The sequence below is a fragment of the Oncorhynchus tshawytscha genome, linkage group LG03, assembly GCF_018296145.1.
Source record: "Oncorhynchus tshawytscha isolate Ot180627B linkage group LG03, Otsh_v2.0, whole genome shotgun sequence".
NCBI classification, from domain to species: Eukaryota; Metazoa; Chordata; class Actinopteri; order Salmoniformes; family Salmonidae; genus Oncorhynchus; species Oncorhynchus tshawytscha.
In genome coordinates this window covers 53,334,963-53,352,117 of record NC_056431.1, presented here as the reverse complement: position 1 = coordinate 53,352,117, position 17,155 = coordinate 53,334,963, and the positions used below count along the sequence as shown (strand labels likewise).

Genomic DNA, 17,155 nt, shown 5'->3' with positions numbered 1-17,155 from the left:
GATGTTTCCACTTCACAATAACAGCACTTACAGTTGACCAGGGCAGACATTTGATGAACTGACTTGTTGGAAAGGTGGCTTCTTATGACTCTGCCACGTTGAAAGTCACTGAGGTCTTCAGTACGGGCCATTCTACTGCCAAGGTTTGTCTATGGAGATTGCATGGTTCCGTGCTCGATTTTTATAAACTTGTCAGCAACAGGTGGTGCTGAAATAGCAGAATCTACTAATTTGAGGGGGTGTCCACATCATTTTGGTGATGTACTGTATCTAAATGATGTACTATATCTTTGACTGTAGCGCATTTTCTTCATTTGCAGGTTAGGGTTGGGTGCGGGTCTCAAATGTTCACTTTACCACATATAGTCGGGCGGTTGCAGATGGATTATAATCAATTGCGAGCAGGTGTGGGTGAACAAACAGCTGACCTGCGCACCACAAATGGAAGAATAGGCCTCTCATGCCTAAGGGCTTCCCTCAGAAGTCACTAGCTATAAATTCCTCTGTTCCTTTGTCGCTGCTGCAGCACAGTCAGCCAACACCTCATTATGGCCCTCTCTCCATCTCTCTCCATGCCCAGAGATCTTCTTTAACTGAGGATTAAAGAGGAACACCTCACAAACCTCTCCTCGGCACCCCCAGACGTTTCACAATTTTGTTGTAGCCCTCAACTAGCTCACCTGATTCACCTAGTCAAGGGCTTGATAATTAGTTGTCAATTCGAATCAGGATGTGCTAGCACTGGAATAGATCAAATACACAGAATGGTTGTGGGTCCCCGGGTGAGGTTCGATAACCACTGCTCTAGGGCATGGTGGAGCAGCTAGGGTTAGGCCACAGTCGAAGGGTTTAGGACACAACAGCCCATGCTTGCTAGTTTTGTATGGAATAATGTGTAGAATTTTGTCTGCTTTAATAATCTTGTTTATTTTTGTTATTGTATGTGATTGTGCCTTGTTCACTACCCATTTTGTATAGTAAAGTTGAATTGACTTAGATAATGGTAACATGCTAGGAAGAAGATATCAATACCCAGGCGCACAATCCTTTTGGTGCTTGTTAAATCCTAGCCTAAACGACAAGACAGGATATGGACTTCCATTCTTACTTTTCAGTATATATAGTGTGTCTGACATTTCTCCTTTAATGCATGTTTGTCAGTCTAGGAACCATTTCCTGGATGTAGCCTGCCTGCTGCAAATAGCTAAATAGCATTCAACATTTTACAAATGCTTTACAGCAGGCATGAAAAAGTCTTAGTAGTAAAAAGCAATAACAGAGCTGAACTCTTCTAGTGTACAAAAGGTTAAAGGTCGTGACAGAGAGAAGAGCCCCTTGGGGGGTAGACTCTGAATGTTCAGAACATTCTTGAGCCACATTTCCTGTTCCTGCATCTTATTTTCTGTTGGAACTCACTGTTGTGAGTTTTGTCTGGTCAAGAGGATGCTCGCATGCAGTTACATGTGAATCTCAGAGTAGGGTACAGGCTAAGGGAGCCACAATGGGAGACAGTGACATTGTTTATGACAGCGAGAAAGCCAGAGAATAGTCTCACATTGCCAGACTAGTATTTTATGTACTCTGTATTAGAAAAGAGAGGGGTGAGAATCCATGCTGTCAGGCTCCATTTTGATTACATTTCAGAGGCAGTGCATCACTCTGAGCTGCTCGTCTGTCGCGCTCTAAAGAGATGCTACATTATTGATGAGCTGAAAGACACGTGTTTAAAAACTCAGAATTACTTAGTGATGAACACACACACAGTGACTACCATGTGGTGGTGAAGCAAGGCTGGCAGTCTATTGACTACCAATTTCTCTGTAGTGGGTCAGTGGAATTAAGTGCTGTGCCAGAGAAAGTGTAAATGCATTATGAAGTGGTCCCTGACTCTCCAAGCGGCTAATGCCCCCACTGAGAGGATAACTTAGCTGACCGGTAGCTAGCAGCTCCAACTCAGGTCCCTGGGCTCTATATTCAACATAACATCATTTAGTCAGGCATAGAGAAGAACTTATCTTACTTTCCTGATCAACTTATAGTAAATAGAGCTATGTGAGCCACTTAAACCACATTAACTATTGAAATGTAATATGTTAAAGTACATCCTTTTCAGTCTAGGTGTTGTAGTTAAGGAGCTGACCTGACTTTTGAGCCCTTCATATGGTTTCCTCCTTTGAGTCTTCCTGTGCCTGCCGGCTCGGAGGCTCTACTTCTACACAATGAACAATGAGACGCCTACATAACTGTGGCTCTGTCACCTTGGAAACACTAATATTTGGCTATAACAGGGAGATCAGAGCTCTACAGATGTGGTCTGGACACTGACCACGTGTAGACTTAAAAGATCAGTCGTGTTCTTAACTCATTAAATTGCATCTTTTACAGTATATGTCCTGCCTTACCTCTACCATGTGTGGTAGACTCATGAGTAATAATAATACCTTGTTAATAAATCTCGGTTTACATTTCCTTTTCCTACCTTACCGATTGTTGAATTGTTCTAGCAGGTAATTCAGTATAATGCCTGTTTTTAACATCCATGTCTTAATTGTGTCCTTTATGTATTGTTATCCTCAGATCTACTGGAAAAGTCCAGGGTTTGCAAGCAGCCGAGAGGAGAGAGAAACTTCCACATCTTCTACCAGCTTCTTTCTGGAGCCTCGGATGACACCCTGGGTAAGCTATACACACACGGTTATCGGTAATACCTTCATGACAATATTATTAACATGTCATGAAGCTTCGTTATGAGTCATACCATCTCAGAAACGGTCACAAATGTTTAGGAAGGTAGGTCATGACAGAGTTACTACACATGGCGTCAAATAAAATGTCATTGAGTTATCTAACCGCAAAATGTCTTAGTTATTCTAAAGAAACACATGACTAATACTTAAACATGAGGCTGTGTTTAGCTACAGAGAAAAAAGACTATGAAACCAGTGTGGTTCATTTGTTCTCAGCTGGAGCTCAGCCACTGTTTGGCAGTCTTGATGAAGGAGAACAATATAATGGTCTTTGATTCAATGCTGGACAAACATCAAAAGACTTGATTTATCTGCACTTAATGTAACCTGTAATCCAATACACCATACTGTGACTTCCCTTGATACCTGATACAAGCCTTTAAAGGGCCATTTGAAACTGCTGCTCGTGTGTGTGTGTGTGTGTGTGTGTGTGTGTGTGTGTGTGTGTGTGTACTGCTGCTCTAAAGTGTATAGCACTTTAGTCAATATGCACCATGCTAAAGCCATGTGTGTTTGTCTTTCTGGCACACAGTGAAGCTGAAGTTGGACAGAGATTTCAGTAAATACAACTACCTGAGTCTGGATTCAGCCAACGTCAATGGGCTGGATGATGCAGCAAGCTTCAGGACCGTCAGGGTGAGACACACACATAATTGTTGACTGTCATTGTGTCAACTTGTTTTTGGCTTAGCTTAGAGGTGCACTGTGAAAGGGTAGGGTGAGAGTAGAGGTGGTCTGATCCTCTTTATCTACTGACCGAATAAATGAGCATGTAGATTGGATTAAGGTTTAAAACAGCTCTGGTCCATGCTCCTAGCAAGCTAGCATCTTCTACCGCCTCTCTACCTGTAATGTGAGGGTCCAAACACACTGCTGAAGAACAATTCACCAATGAACGGCGACCTTGCACAGACGTGCCCCTTAATTTTGCCAGCTAGACCCAATGAAATGTCTTCCTTTCTGCCGTAGTCTTTTACTTATCCGTGTGTGTAGTTGTGTACAGACCCTAACTTGAACTTTGAACTATATCCATAGCAGGAGAGTGAGACATAAGGGTGAGTTTAGCTCAGAGAGGGAATCCCATTTCACCTGCCGTGAAGGCTTTCCCGTACTGTAAACAATAGCAGAATGCTTCAGAGTACACAGGCAGATTGGATGCTGTACTGACGTGGGAAACAGCAGCTGCATTCTTCTAAAGTACACACACACACAGTCGCTCTCTGACATGCAGGGCTGCAGAGCGTGGTCATCATGTGTAAGGCTCTCTCAATCTTCCTCCTGACTCAGTTACTGTTGGTGACACACAGAGGATGTTATGAGCTGCCTGAGCTTTATCCATTCCCAACTCCCTTAACAGGACTGTCCTGTACTCCACTGTCTCCCTGCCCTTGGACTCTCAGTAGCAGTGGATGCGTCCCAAATGGTACCTATATAGTGCACTACTTTTGACCAGGGCCTACAGTGATTAGAGTGCACTTTTGGGGACACACACAGTGTTCTGTCTTAGCACTTCTCTCAGTGAGGGAGCTAGTAGGCCACCTCACAGCTGCAGTCCAACTCAACACAATAGATTTCAGTGATTTACAAGAATAGGGCTTTCCACTGGATATGATGTTGTAGGAGCCAAAGGCAGCCTGCTACAGATTTTTTTTCTCACCCTTGTTCACAATGGTGTCAAATCACAGTAACACATGTTTAATAATTCAAGAGACTGTAGTTCCCCTACTACACTGTCCACATCACTGTGTCCTCTGTCAGTAGTTGTCTTGCTTTCCTCTCCAGTCCAGAGACTCATCCCCCTTTTCTGTTGTCCATGTTATCATTGTGTGTTTGAAATTGACTACATATACATTAAAGTCCAATTGCATGGAATCACCCGTCTACAAATCCCCTTGCATTCCAAATCAGGCTTCGATACTGCGACCAAAACAGTCACATTTGTGACCGTTTTACTTGGCGTTTTACAAGCGTGCCAACATTATTTTTACCTGGTCACTTTAGTGGTTGGTTCACAATTAGATATTTTTATCATCATGATTTATTCAAACAGTAATGTGCAATTGACCAAAAATAAAGTACCTTTCTGAAGAGGCAACAACGGCACGGGAATGCACCGGTCTGTGTGTGTCAGGACCTACAGGGGAGGTTTTAGAAACGCTCCGGGCCAGTCGATCATCCCCATCCAGTTAAAAATATATTCTAATAATGTTGTTTTTTAAAATCTAGGCTATATAATTATTTGTAAAAGATTTATTCCCGAAGCTGTTAATTCATTATGTCGATTATCTATGACGCACGCTCGACACACACAGCCTATAGATAATTGGTCGGTAGAGAGAGCGAGCAGCTCCCAAACAGCTGGTTGTTGCCTGGCGCGAAGACAGACAGCGATAGCGGAAGGAAAGATGTTCTAAGTTATGATATCTACCAGTAAATGCTAAGGCAAAAATTGGTATGCAAACAAGGTAAAAGTTCAAGGTCTTGGTTGAATATTTGCAATACGCAATTCAGTCATCATTGAATAGCCTACCTTAAAAATGACATTTCCTCGAGGCTCTTTGGTCCTTGAAAAGTCATTGAAGTTATCGTAGCTGATTTAGAAGTTCTACTGCGCCAATATAATCAATGTTATTTTCTGATCTGTTTTTCTGATCACTTTGTTTCCTGTCGTTTCAATGGAAGGGTGTTGGGCTAGTATGTTGCTTTGGTGTGGTAAAACCATGTGCGGTTATAAAGAGCAAGTCAACATCGAATGTTGGCTTCAACTTAGTTTTCCATACAAAGCGTTGCAATACAAAGGGAACCCAGTTTTTGGTTGCTTTTAAAACATGATACCCCCCAATAACTCTTCAACATCACAAATGTTGAGACTGACGACCTACCACATGGACAGACTTCATTAGTGTGTTTGTGTCGGGAGAATGCTGTCTTTAGTTACGTAAAGCCCACATTATTCTGACATAGAATATAAAAATGTGAATGTCAATGCATAATGCCATTGGTTAGGCCTATAAATGTGTTTTTCTTAATAGTAATATATACTTTTTTTTGCAAACATTTTGGGGGATTTTTTTCTATGGGCTATTACAACAATTACATATCAAATGTACAGTACCAGTCAAAAGTTTGTACACCTACTCATTCAAGGGTTTTTATTTATTTTGACTAGTTTCTACATTGTAGAATAATAGAGAAGACATCACACCAATGAAATAACACATATGGAATCATGTAGTAACCAAAAAAGTGTTAAACGAATCCAAATATATTTTATATTTGAGTCTTCAAAGTGCCCACCCTTTGTCTTAATGACAGCTTTGCACACTCTTGGCATTCTCTCTTCACCTGAAAGGCTTTTCCAACAGTCTTGAAGGAGTTCCCACATATGCTGAGCACTTGTTGGCTGCTTTTCCTTCACTCTGAGGTCCAACTCTTCCCAAACCATCTGTTGGGTTGAGGTCGGGTGATTGTGGAGGCCAGGTCATCTGATGCAGCACTCCATCACTCTCCTCCTTGCTCAAATAGCCCTTACACAGCCTGGAGGTGTGTTGGGTTATTATCCTGTTGAAAAACAAATGATAGTCCCACTAAGCGCAAACCAGATGGGATGGCCTATCACTGCAGAACGTTGTGGTAGCCATGCTGGTTAAGTGTGCCTTGAATTCTAAATAAATCACTGACAGTGTCACCAGCAAAGCACCATCACACTACCTCCTCCATGCTTCACGGTGGGAACCACACATGTGTAGATCATCCGTTCAAGTACTCTGTGTCTCACAAAGACAGCGGTTGGAACCAAAAATGGCAAATTTTGGACTCATCAGACCAAAGGATAGATTTCTACCGGTCTAATGTCCGTTGCTCGTGTTTCTTGGCCCAAGAGAGTCTCATTTTCTTATCGGTGTCCTTTAGTAGTGATTGCTTTGCAGCAATTCGACCATGAAGGCCTGATTCACGGAGTCTCCTCTGAACAGTTGATGTTGAGATGTTTGTTACTTTAACTCTGAAGCATTTATTTGAGCTGCAATCTGAGGTGCAGTTAACTCTAATGAACTTATCCTCTGCAGCAGAGGTAACTCTGGGTCTTCCTTTCCTGTGGCGGTCCTCATGAGAGCCAGTTTCATCATAGCACTTGATGTTTTTTTTTGACTGCACTTGAAGAAACGTTCAAAGTTTTCCATATTGACTGATCTTCATATCTTAAAGAAATGATGGACTGTCGTTTCTCTTTGCTTATTTGAGCTGTTCTTGCCATAATATGGACTTGGTATTTTACCAAGTAGGGTTATCTCCTGTATACCACCCTTGTCACAACACAACTGATTGTCTTAAATGCATTAAGAAGGAAAGAAATTCCACAAAGTAGCTATAAACAAGGCACACCTGTTAATTGAAATGCATTCCAGGTGGCTACCTAATGAAGCTGGTTGAAAGAATGCAAATAGTGTGCAAAGCTGTCATCAAGGCAAAGGGTGGCTACTTTGAAGAATCTCAAATAAAAACATCTATTTTGATTGAACACTTTTTTTTGGTTACTACACGATTCCATGTGTTATTTCATAGTTTTGATGTCTTCACTATTATTCTACAATGTAGAAACTGGTAAAAAAATAAATAAAAACCCTTGAATGAGTGTCAACATTTGACTAGTACTTTAGCTCCTTAAATTACAAATAAGTGTTTGAAAAAGTTAATACATTTGTCTAGCCAATGTCTTTATAAACCTTGTGATTTTTTTTGTGAAAAAATGGAGTGGTTTTGAAAAAGAAATTCCCAGGAGGGGGCACGTACAGTCTTCAATGAGGTCCGTAGGGCCACATTGAAATGTTATTTCCTTGCTGTCAGAATTTGCTCTCCATTGATTTTGGAATTTTCTATGCTCCCTTACTGTCTAGTGATTATTAGCGAGATGGACAGTCAAGATACTGTTTGAATATATGTCCGTTATCATTTCTACACAGTTTCGATTTGGTTTTAGTGATTTGAAAAGGGTTCTTCAGGATTTTGGAATGAGGCCCTTTATCTACTTCCCTAGCAGATACCCATAGATTTCCAGTAATTACGCTAATGCTAGTTACAGTAGCAACTGCGCTAGCACTAGTTAACAACTCCCTTCAAACTGCACACAGAGACATAAAATAAAGTGCTTTTTTTTTCAGATATCAAAGTGCCATGTGTTATTTTCTGTCCAATACGGCAAAAAACTCACTATACTTTAAAGGGATACTTAGGCATTTTGGCAATTAGGCCCTTTATCTACTTCCCCAGTCAGATGAACTCATGGATACAATTAAGTCTCTTTTCTTTGCTGTTACAGTAAATCTATCTAAATCAATGTAAGAACACAAGGGCATGCTAATTTAAAATATGTATTGTCATTATTAGCCTGGTTCTGTAAGGAATGCAGGCACATTATGGGACAAAGGCCAGGCCATTATCAATTATTTAAAAAATATATACAAATATTGGTGTGACCAAATTGTGCTGGTGCAACCAACTGAAAAGTTGGTAGCACCAGTGCCACCGGTGTAAAAAGTTAGTGTAGAACCCTGCAAATAACTACTCATTAACAGATCAAGATGAGTTATTCTGCACCTTTCGTTGCTCCAACTGATTCTCTCAAACATGCTGAATGTCTGATTGGCTCTCTCTCCCCCTGTGCCATCCCAGAATGCCATGCAGATTGTGGGCTTCATGGAGGCTGAGGTGCAGTCGGTTCTGGAGCTGGTGGCTGCCGTCCTCAAACTGGGGAACATTGAGTTCAAACCAGAGTCCAGGGTCAACGGTTTTGACGAGAGCAGGGTCAAGGACAAGAATGGTGAGACCATAGTCAGTCTGGACAACCAACAGCTTTACTGTGGGACAGAACTTCCTGTTACAATACACATGGACACACATCTCACTTTTTTAAGTAACTTTTGTGCCCACATGTGGATGCCTGCATTTCCCTTACATCTTGAAAATGTAAAAATCCTGTATTGTAGCTATAGAAAATATTGTTTTGGTTATTAATTGTCTTGTCAATTGAAGGATAGATAAGATAAGCACACTGCAATTTATCGGTTAGATTATCACCACTGACCAATAGTCCGTCCCTCAACCACAAGCCATGGCTTTAAGTTCTATCAACAGCAGCCTATATGGTTGTTCTTGTACTGCCCCCTACTGGTTAATGATTCATTCATTTCATGACTTAGTAACAGTATGCTATATTTTATGATTGTAAGTACAGTAGGCCTATTGATAACCCTATTGCTTACAGCTATCCCCTATTAAGCAAACATAATATTTAGCATGTCTTAGTAACCCAGCCATGACACAACTTTGCTTTCTTTGCAATCACAACTTTTCTACATGTCACACTAAAGTGGAACTCTACGTGGTCTGTGGTGTGAATCATAAAATCCATCTTCATTCTAAAATTACACCAGCTTATTAATGACATTTCCCCTTATGACCATTTGACGGCTGTATGGACTGTCACGGTACACAAATACAGTGCCTTGCGAAAGTATTCGGCCCCCTTGAACTTTGCGACCTTTTGCCACATTTCAGGCTTCAAACATAAAGATATAAAACTGTATTTTTTTGTGAAGAATCAACAACAAGTGGGACACAATCATGAAGTGGAATGACATATATTGGATATTTCAAAAAAAATTAACAAATCAAAAACTGAAAAATTGGGCGTGCAAATTTATTCAGCCCCCTTAAGTTAATACTTTGTAGCGCCACCTTTTGCTGCGATTACAGCTGTAAGTCGCTTGGGGTATGTCTCTATCAGTTTTGCACATCGAGAGACTGAAATTTTTTCCCATTCCTCCTTGCAAAACAGCTCGAGCTCAGTGAGGTTGGATGGAGAGCATTTGTGAACAGCAGTTTTCAGTTCTTTCCACAGATTCTCAATTGGATTCAGGTATGGACTTTGACTTGGCCATTCTAACACCTGGATATGTTTATTTTTGAACCATTCCATTGTAGATTTTGATTTATGTTTTGGATCATTGTCTTGTTGGAAGACAAATCTCCGTCCCAGTCTCAGGTCTTTTGCAGACTCATCAGGTTTTCTTCCAGAATGGTCCTGTATTTGGCTCCATCCATCTTCCCATCAATTTTAACCATCTTCCCTGTCCCTGCTGAAGAAAAGCAGGCCCAAACCATGATGCTGCCACCACCATGTTTGACAGTGGGGATAGTGTGTTCAGGGTGATGAGCTGTGTTGCTTTTACGCCAAACATAACGTTTTGCATTGTTGCCAAAAAGTTCAATTTTGGTTTCATCTGACCAGACCACCTTCTTCCACATGTTTGGTGTGTCTCCCAGGTGGCTTGTGGCAAACTTTAAACGACACTTTTTATGGATATCTTTAAGAAATGGCTTTCTTCTTGCCACTCTTCCATAAAGGCCAGATTTGTGCAATATACGACTGATTGTTGTCCTATGGACAGAGTCTCCCACCTCAGCTGTAGATCTCTGCAGTTCATCCAGAGTGATCATGGGCCTCTTGGCTGCATCTCTGATCAGTCTTCTCCTTGTATGAGCTGAAAGTTTAGAGGGACGGCCAGGTCTTGGTAGATTTGCAGTGGTCTGATACTCCTTCCATTTCAATATTATCGCTTGCACAGTGCTCCTTGGGATGTTTAAAGCTTGGGAAATCTTTTTGTATCCAAATCCGGCTTTAAACTTCTTCACAACAGTATCTCGGACCTGCCTGGTGTGTTCCTTGTTCTTCATGATGCTCTCTGCGCTTTTAACGGACCTCTGAGACTATCACAGTGCAGGTGCATTTATACGGAGACTTGATTACACACAGGTGGATTGTATTTATCATCATTAGTCATTTAGGTCAACATTGGATCATTCAGAGATCCTCACTGAACTTCTGGAGAGAGTTTGCTGCACTGAAAGTAAAGGGGCTGAATAATTTTGCACGCCCAATTTTTCAGTTTATGATTTGTTAAAGTTTGAAATATCCAATAAATGTCGTTCCACTTCATGATTGTGTCCCACTTGTTGTTGATTCTTCACAAACAAATACAGTTTTATATCTTTATGTTTGAAGCCTGAAATGTGGCAAAAGGTCGCAAAGTTCAAGGGGGACGAATACTTTCGCAAGGCACTGTACATTTAGTCAACAACACCCCTCTTACAGACAATTGACATGTAAATACCTAAAGACATGAAGGCTAATGCGCTTCAGTAACTCCTCTTAAACACTACTCTGTCTGACTGCTTTGGGAATTCCTGGCCAGGAGACACAACACTGATCCTAAAGGAGATCCTCTGAGAATAGAGCGAATAGATTACCTCATCTCTTTATGGAAAGGGTTTAGCTAATGTCCTTGTGGCTACCCACTGGAATCCTGATACTGACGTCATGTGGCATTGTTGGTAGAGCTTAACATTGATATGGATTCCATCCCTGCAGGGGATAAATGTATTTTATTGACAGATTTAATCTAGTCATTGCCTATTTGTTTCTTTGCCCTAGGCCTGTATACAAAGCTCTATGATTGAGTGTTTGTGTCTGTTCTCTTAGTGAATGTGTCTTTCCTCTGCTCTGTCTTCCAGACCTGAAGGAGATGTGTGAGCTGTTGGGGATTGAGCAGTCTGTGCTGGAGAGGGCTTTCAGCTACCGCACCGTGGAAGCCAAGATGGAGAAGATGTCTACCACACTCAACGTGGCCCAGGTGAGAAGAACAACACTCTGTCGTCACTGTATAGCAATAGGCTTGGGCGGTATACTGTATACCGGGGTATTTGGAAATAGCCATGGGATGGTTTTTCAAAACCATTGAAAATATTTCTTATGTTTTATTTTAAAGTAAATACCCGCAGTCAACTTGTGCAATATGTTAAGAGATGAAGATGATCGCCTTCTTAATTTCATCTGTCACATATGAACCTTACCGGCAGTCCCCAGTTACTTGGTGTTTGTTTACAAGCACACAGCAGCAAGAGACCAGAGCCTTGTGAGTCTCTCACTATTGTGCAGCACGCGCCAGGTGATCTAGTTACAGTATGTGATTCACAGCTAAATGTTTGCCAGTTAGATCTTATATAATTATTAAGTTAACTGTCTAAAATGTGCTAAATGCGCTGCAGTTGTGTGTTTGGTTTGCTAATTTAGTAGCTATCTTGCTAAGTGGTTAGCTTCACTTGGTAACAGCTGAGAATCCCGTACTGGATTAAGAGCCTTTATGTCTAATATTTGTTTTGTGCCTGCAGCAAATTGTGAGTAGCATTTTTGAGTTGCTTGTGAAACTTTGAGCTGGGATGTCTGTCCTGAATATAGTTTAGGTCAGAGACTGTATAAAATGTTCCCAATCCGCTCGTTAGCATTTAGATGACACAAGGTCGGTATGACAATCTGGATACCGCTCAAACCTATATAGCAACACATTACTTTAAGGACCATGCCCTTACCAACTGAGCCACACAGGACGACCAAAAGATACAGTCATCATTGTATTGCAACACACTTCTTGTCATGGTAGCACTGACAGACAAAGTCTTAGGGGATGTTTCACACTCCAGTTGTGGATAGATGAGGAAGGACAAGATGAATTCCCTCTGACTGAGTTCTTTAGCAGCTAGCTACCCCCCATCCCATCCCCACCTATTGTACATGGAAACATATCCATAATAGAAGAGGGGTTGGTGACTTCTCCCCTGGAAATGCAGAAGTAGGTCACATTGTGGAGGTTAGTGAGTTCAGGCAGCAGGCACATTCATGCTTTAGATGAGAGGAATATAAGCTAGTCTCCTCTCTCAATTCTGGAGGTCTGAGTTCAGGCAACATCCAGTTGGAGATGAAATGAAGAAAGTCATAGAGGCTAGTCCTCACCCTAGTCCTCTTTCTGTGCTCTACAAACACAGCTTATGAAGGAAGGTAGAACGAAGGGATGAGCTTCATGTCTCCTGAAAAGTGATTTAAACATCCTTGGCAGATATCTGGTAGCCTGGTTCCAGGTCTGTTTGTGCTGTGTTGCCAACTTCTATACTCTTTGCTTTGACAATGACCATAGGAGTTGACGAGGCTGCGCAAACAGACCTGCTTCCTTGAGACAGAGCACTACCCCCTGGTGCAGCTCTCTAGAGTCCATCAGAATGTGTCTTAACAAATATCTGGCCAGGTAGCATAAACAGAAGGGTTTAAAAGGCCAGACGGAGACAATAAATCAGAGCACATTGGTTGTAGGTCTTAGAGGAACTATCAAACTAAGGATCACCAGTTTATCCATGGCACATCAGCCCCTAGAAGTGTTTGTTTGTCCGGGAGGTTATGCCTGGTCCTGTCACAGTTCAACTCTTCCTGTGTGCGCACGCACGCAGTGCATTCGAAAAGTATTCATACCCCTTGACTTTTTCCGTATTTTGTTACGTTACAGCCTTATTTTAAAATGTATTACATTGTTTTTCCCCCTTGTGAATCTACACATAATACCCCATAATGACAAAGCAAAAAAACATATATATTTTTTGTTAAATTATAAAAACTTTACATAAGTGTTCAGACCCTTTGCTCAGTACTTTGTTGAAGCACCTTTGGCAGCAATTACAGCCTCAAGTCTTCTTGGGTTTGACGCTACAAGCTTGGCACACCTGTATTTGGGGAGTTTCTCTCCTTCTCTGCAGATCCTCACAAGCTCTGTCAAGTTGGATGGGGATTGTCACTATTTTTAGGTCACTCCAGAGATGTTCAATCGGGTTCAGGTTGGGCTCTGGCTGGGTCACTCAAGGACATTCAGAGACTTGTCCTGAATCCACTCCTGCATTGTCTTGGGTGTGTGCTTAGGGTCGTCGTCCTGTTGGAAGGTGAACCTTCGCCCCAGTCTGAGCACTGGAGCAGGTTTTCATCAAGGATCTCTCTCTACTTTGCTCTGTTCATCTTTACCTTGATCCTGACTAGTCTCCCAGTCCCTGCTGCTGAAAAACCTCCCCACAGCATGATACTGCCACCAAAATGCTTCACTATAGGATGGTGCCAGGTTTTCTCCAGATGTGATGCTTGGCATTCAGGCCAAAGAGTTCAACCTTTATTTCATCAGGCCAGAAAATCAGCCCTGACCAAGGTCCTTCTACCCCGATTGCTCAGTTTGGCCAGCTCTAGGAAGAGTCTTGGTGGTTCCAAACTTCCATTTAAGAATGATGGAGGCCACTGTGTTCTTGGGGCCTTTCAATGCTGCAGAACATTTTTTTGTACCCTTCCCCATATCTGTGCCTCGACACAATCCTGTCTCGGAGTTATACGGACACTTTTTTTGACCTCATGGCTTGGTTTTTGCTCTGATATGCACTGTCAACTGTGGTAGAGTTGTAGAAACATTTCAAGGATGATCAATGGAAACAGGAAGCACCTGAGCTCAATTTTGAGTCTCATAGCAAAGTGTCTGAATACTTATGTAAATAAGGTATTTCTGTTTTATATTTTTAATACATTTGCAAAAATGTCTAAACGTGTTTTCACTTTGTCATTATGGGGTATTGTATGTAGATCGATGAGGAGAAAAACAAATTTAATGAATTTTAGATTAAGACTGTAACAAAATGTGGAAAAAGTCAAGGGGTCTGTATACTTTCTGATTGTGTGTGTGTGTGTGTGTGTGTGTGTGGTTTGCATGAGGAATGACTGCCTCTCTCTACTCCAAGTGTGGCTGTGTGCCAGAGAATGAGCCTTTAACTATAGGAATATTATTCAGCCCACTCTAGGACACGCTTGCTTGTTCTGTTGTGGATGGTTGGAATGAGAAACATTCTACAGCTGGAATTATAGCTTGACTGATTGATGCCACTTTTACGTCCACAAAGACTTATTTATCTGAGCTCCATGAACCCTGTCCCAGTTGACTGGTGAATGCTATACTACTACAAGCATTTGTCAGAGATATTTACTACAGCTATCTTTCTCTGTGTATGAGAGCACTGAAATCTGTACACGAAGTCTTCATTTGTGATTTGCAAGGCCTACTATGCCCGTGATGCCCTGGCCAAAAACCTCTACAGCCGTCTGTTCAGCTGGCTGGTCACCAGGATCAATGAAAGCATCAAGGTAGGGCCTCTCTCTGGTCTCGCTCATGACTGTATATTAACAAGGTTTGTCCACTGTTATTCTACAAGCCCTTGACTATAAAGATATATATAAACCCTTCCAAACTAGATGACATGATTGTCATGAAGACAGGACTATAATTTTATGTGTATCTTATACTTTCTCTTCCCCTTTACTTCTTCTCTCAGGCTCAAGCAAAAACGCGCCACAAGGTGATGGGCGTCCTGGACATCTATGGTTTTGAAATCTTCGAGGTAAGAGTAATTGCACACGGTAGTGAAATGACCTCACAGCTCCCATCCCCCATAAGCGTAAGCGTCTTGTTTGCCTTAAACAAAGAATTTGTGTGGTTTTGTGACATAAAACATTTGACATGAACAACTAGCAACTTAACTTCCACAGTGCCTCTTTAAATTGATCTCTAAGGTGCATGTTCCTAATATTCCTGACTGTTCCCCACTCATTGTGAAGTCGTTTCATTCCTCTCTCCTGAATGTTGTTGTCTGGGCCGACAGGAGGGCGTAAGTACACCTGCCGAGGGCGTGCTGAGTGCAGTGTGCATGCTGTGATCTAGCTCAGCCCTTAATCCTAGTCTTAATTCAGATCCTATCTGTAACAGGACTTCCCTTGTGTTTTTTGGGGGGATATGAAGGAGTACTGGTGTCTCTCTTAAGGGAAGGAGAGAACATACAGTAGCAGAGCTATTCTGACAAGTGTATGAATTAGCCTTTTTCCCGATCTGTTAGTGCTGCCTTGCCAACTCCTATGGTCCTCATCAAGCCAAATGTTTGGTATGACAATAACCGTAAGGGTTGGCAAGGCAATGGAAACAGATTTGGGACCAGGTTATGTATGAACATCCTCTTCTGTTGCCATGGGGGTCCTTCTCTTCCTGACCAGAGGTCACCAGCACGTTCTTCATGCCCTGTAGTTATGCTGTTCTAACCCTCAGTAACCTAAGCAAATGGAGTGATATTGTTACCTAACCCAAAGCTACTGCTGTTAGCCAAGAGTCATGACTGGAAACTAAACTGGTCGTCTAAACTGATAAGAAAGGGGGATAATTTAGAAAATGTAGATATTTTAAATGGTTAATAATCTTTCATGTTTTATGCCTGTTCAGTGTCTTTGTTTGACACCTTTGAAATGAGCTACTGATAAACACTGAAGCTTTGCCAAGATTAGTTTACATGCATCCATGATAAGAAACACAGATAGGACTTTGTCCAAAGACTCTGTCTGTTGGGTTTGTTAAAGAGGGGTTGTAAAAGCAATAAGGAGGAATGCCAGTCAAATCAAGTTTTATTCCCTCATTGTCCTGGCTGTATGGGACTGTAAACTAGCATTGCCACATGTATAGTCTGTTCCCACAGTAGTCTGTTGGTTTGAAAAGAGACATATTCTTTGTTAGCGTGACATAACAGTGAAGGAATGGGGATCAAGGAATTTTTGTCTTTTTGGCATTACCCTAGTGGTATCCAACAAGGGAGCCGCAGTGGGAGAACAGGACCTGGGAGGGACCCGAAAGCTTATTGAAAGGCTGCATGTCAACATAGCAACAGGTGGTGACAGATGGTGGCATTTCAGTGTCAGACAGGCAAGAGAGGAGAGCAGTCTGTGTATTACTGAGTCCCCCCAATATGTACTGAAGGTGGTGCAATGTGGTACCCTGCTGTGTGCATCTGGGATTGTAAAAATGTTGCCTATTTAGAACATAAGTTTAAATGGTGTCTTTGGGGGTTCTCTACAGGACAACAGCTTTGAACAGTTCATCATCAACTACTGCAATGAGAAACTGCAGCAGATATTCATCGAACTGACGCTACGCGAAGAGCAGGAGGAGTATATCAGAGAGGTAAACTGTGCCCTCGTTCACCTTACTGGGGACTACAAGGGTGTGTTCACTAGGTCATATTGTAGCTTTTTAGTGTGAAACCTTTCAAAAAGAACAACAAAAATGTGTGTTTCTTATTGGGACAAATAGTGGTAGTCCCTCCGTTTCAGTGTGTTTTCTTCCCTTTGGTGCTTAATGAACTCAACCCAGTCGTTGCACTCTAATGGCATGCACTCAGAGGAGAACATTGCCCCATAAACCATCCATCTCTCACTGTTCACCCCCAGCCTGTCAGCCTCTTTGTGCCCCCTGACACCTAATCTACATTCCATACATTGACAGGCCAATTTGTAGTGTGAACCTGGCTTGTCATGCAGTGTTTGGGTAGGTCTGGGTTGTGATATTGTCCTTACCAATATCAGTCTTTCACCTTTTGCCTTCCCTGTTTTCTGTCTCTGTCTTGCTCTTTCACTCCTTCCTATTCTGTCTATTTTGTCCTAAATTTCCTATTGTCCATCTCTA

The 17,155-nt window shown here is 41.9% G+C and overlaps 1 protein-coding gene across 7 annotated transcripts in view; it reads left to right on the top strand.

Annotated features, from left to right (window-relative positions):
- myo1b (myosin IB) overlaps nucleotides 1-17,155 on the top strand; it is a 138,892-nt gene that overhangs the window by 88,154 nt on the left and 33,583 nt on the right. For all 7 annotated transcript variants that reach the window (XM_024407347.2, XM_042319668.1, XM_024407379.2 and 4 more), the window contains exons 8-14: nucleotides 2,578-2,676; nucleotides 3,280-3,383; nucleotides 8,418-8,565; nucleotides 11,319-11,437; nucleotides 14,713-14,799; nucleotides 14,988-15,053; nucleotides 16,550-16,654. In XM_024407347.2, the coding sequence (XP_024263115.1) occupies nucleotides 2,578-2,676; nucleotides 3,280-3,383; nucleotides 8,418-8,565; nucleotides 11,319-11,437; nucleotides 14,713-14,799; nucleotides 14,988-15,053; nucleotides 16,550-16,654 (728 nt within the window). The remainder of the gene's footprint in view (nucleotides 1-2,577; nucleotides 2,677-3,279; nucleotides 3,384-8,417; nucleotides 8,566-11,318; nucleotides 11,438-14,712; nucleotides 14,800-14,987; nucleotides 15,054-16,549; nucleotides 16,655-17,155) is intronic.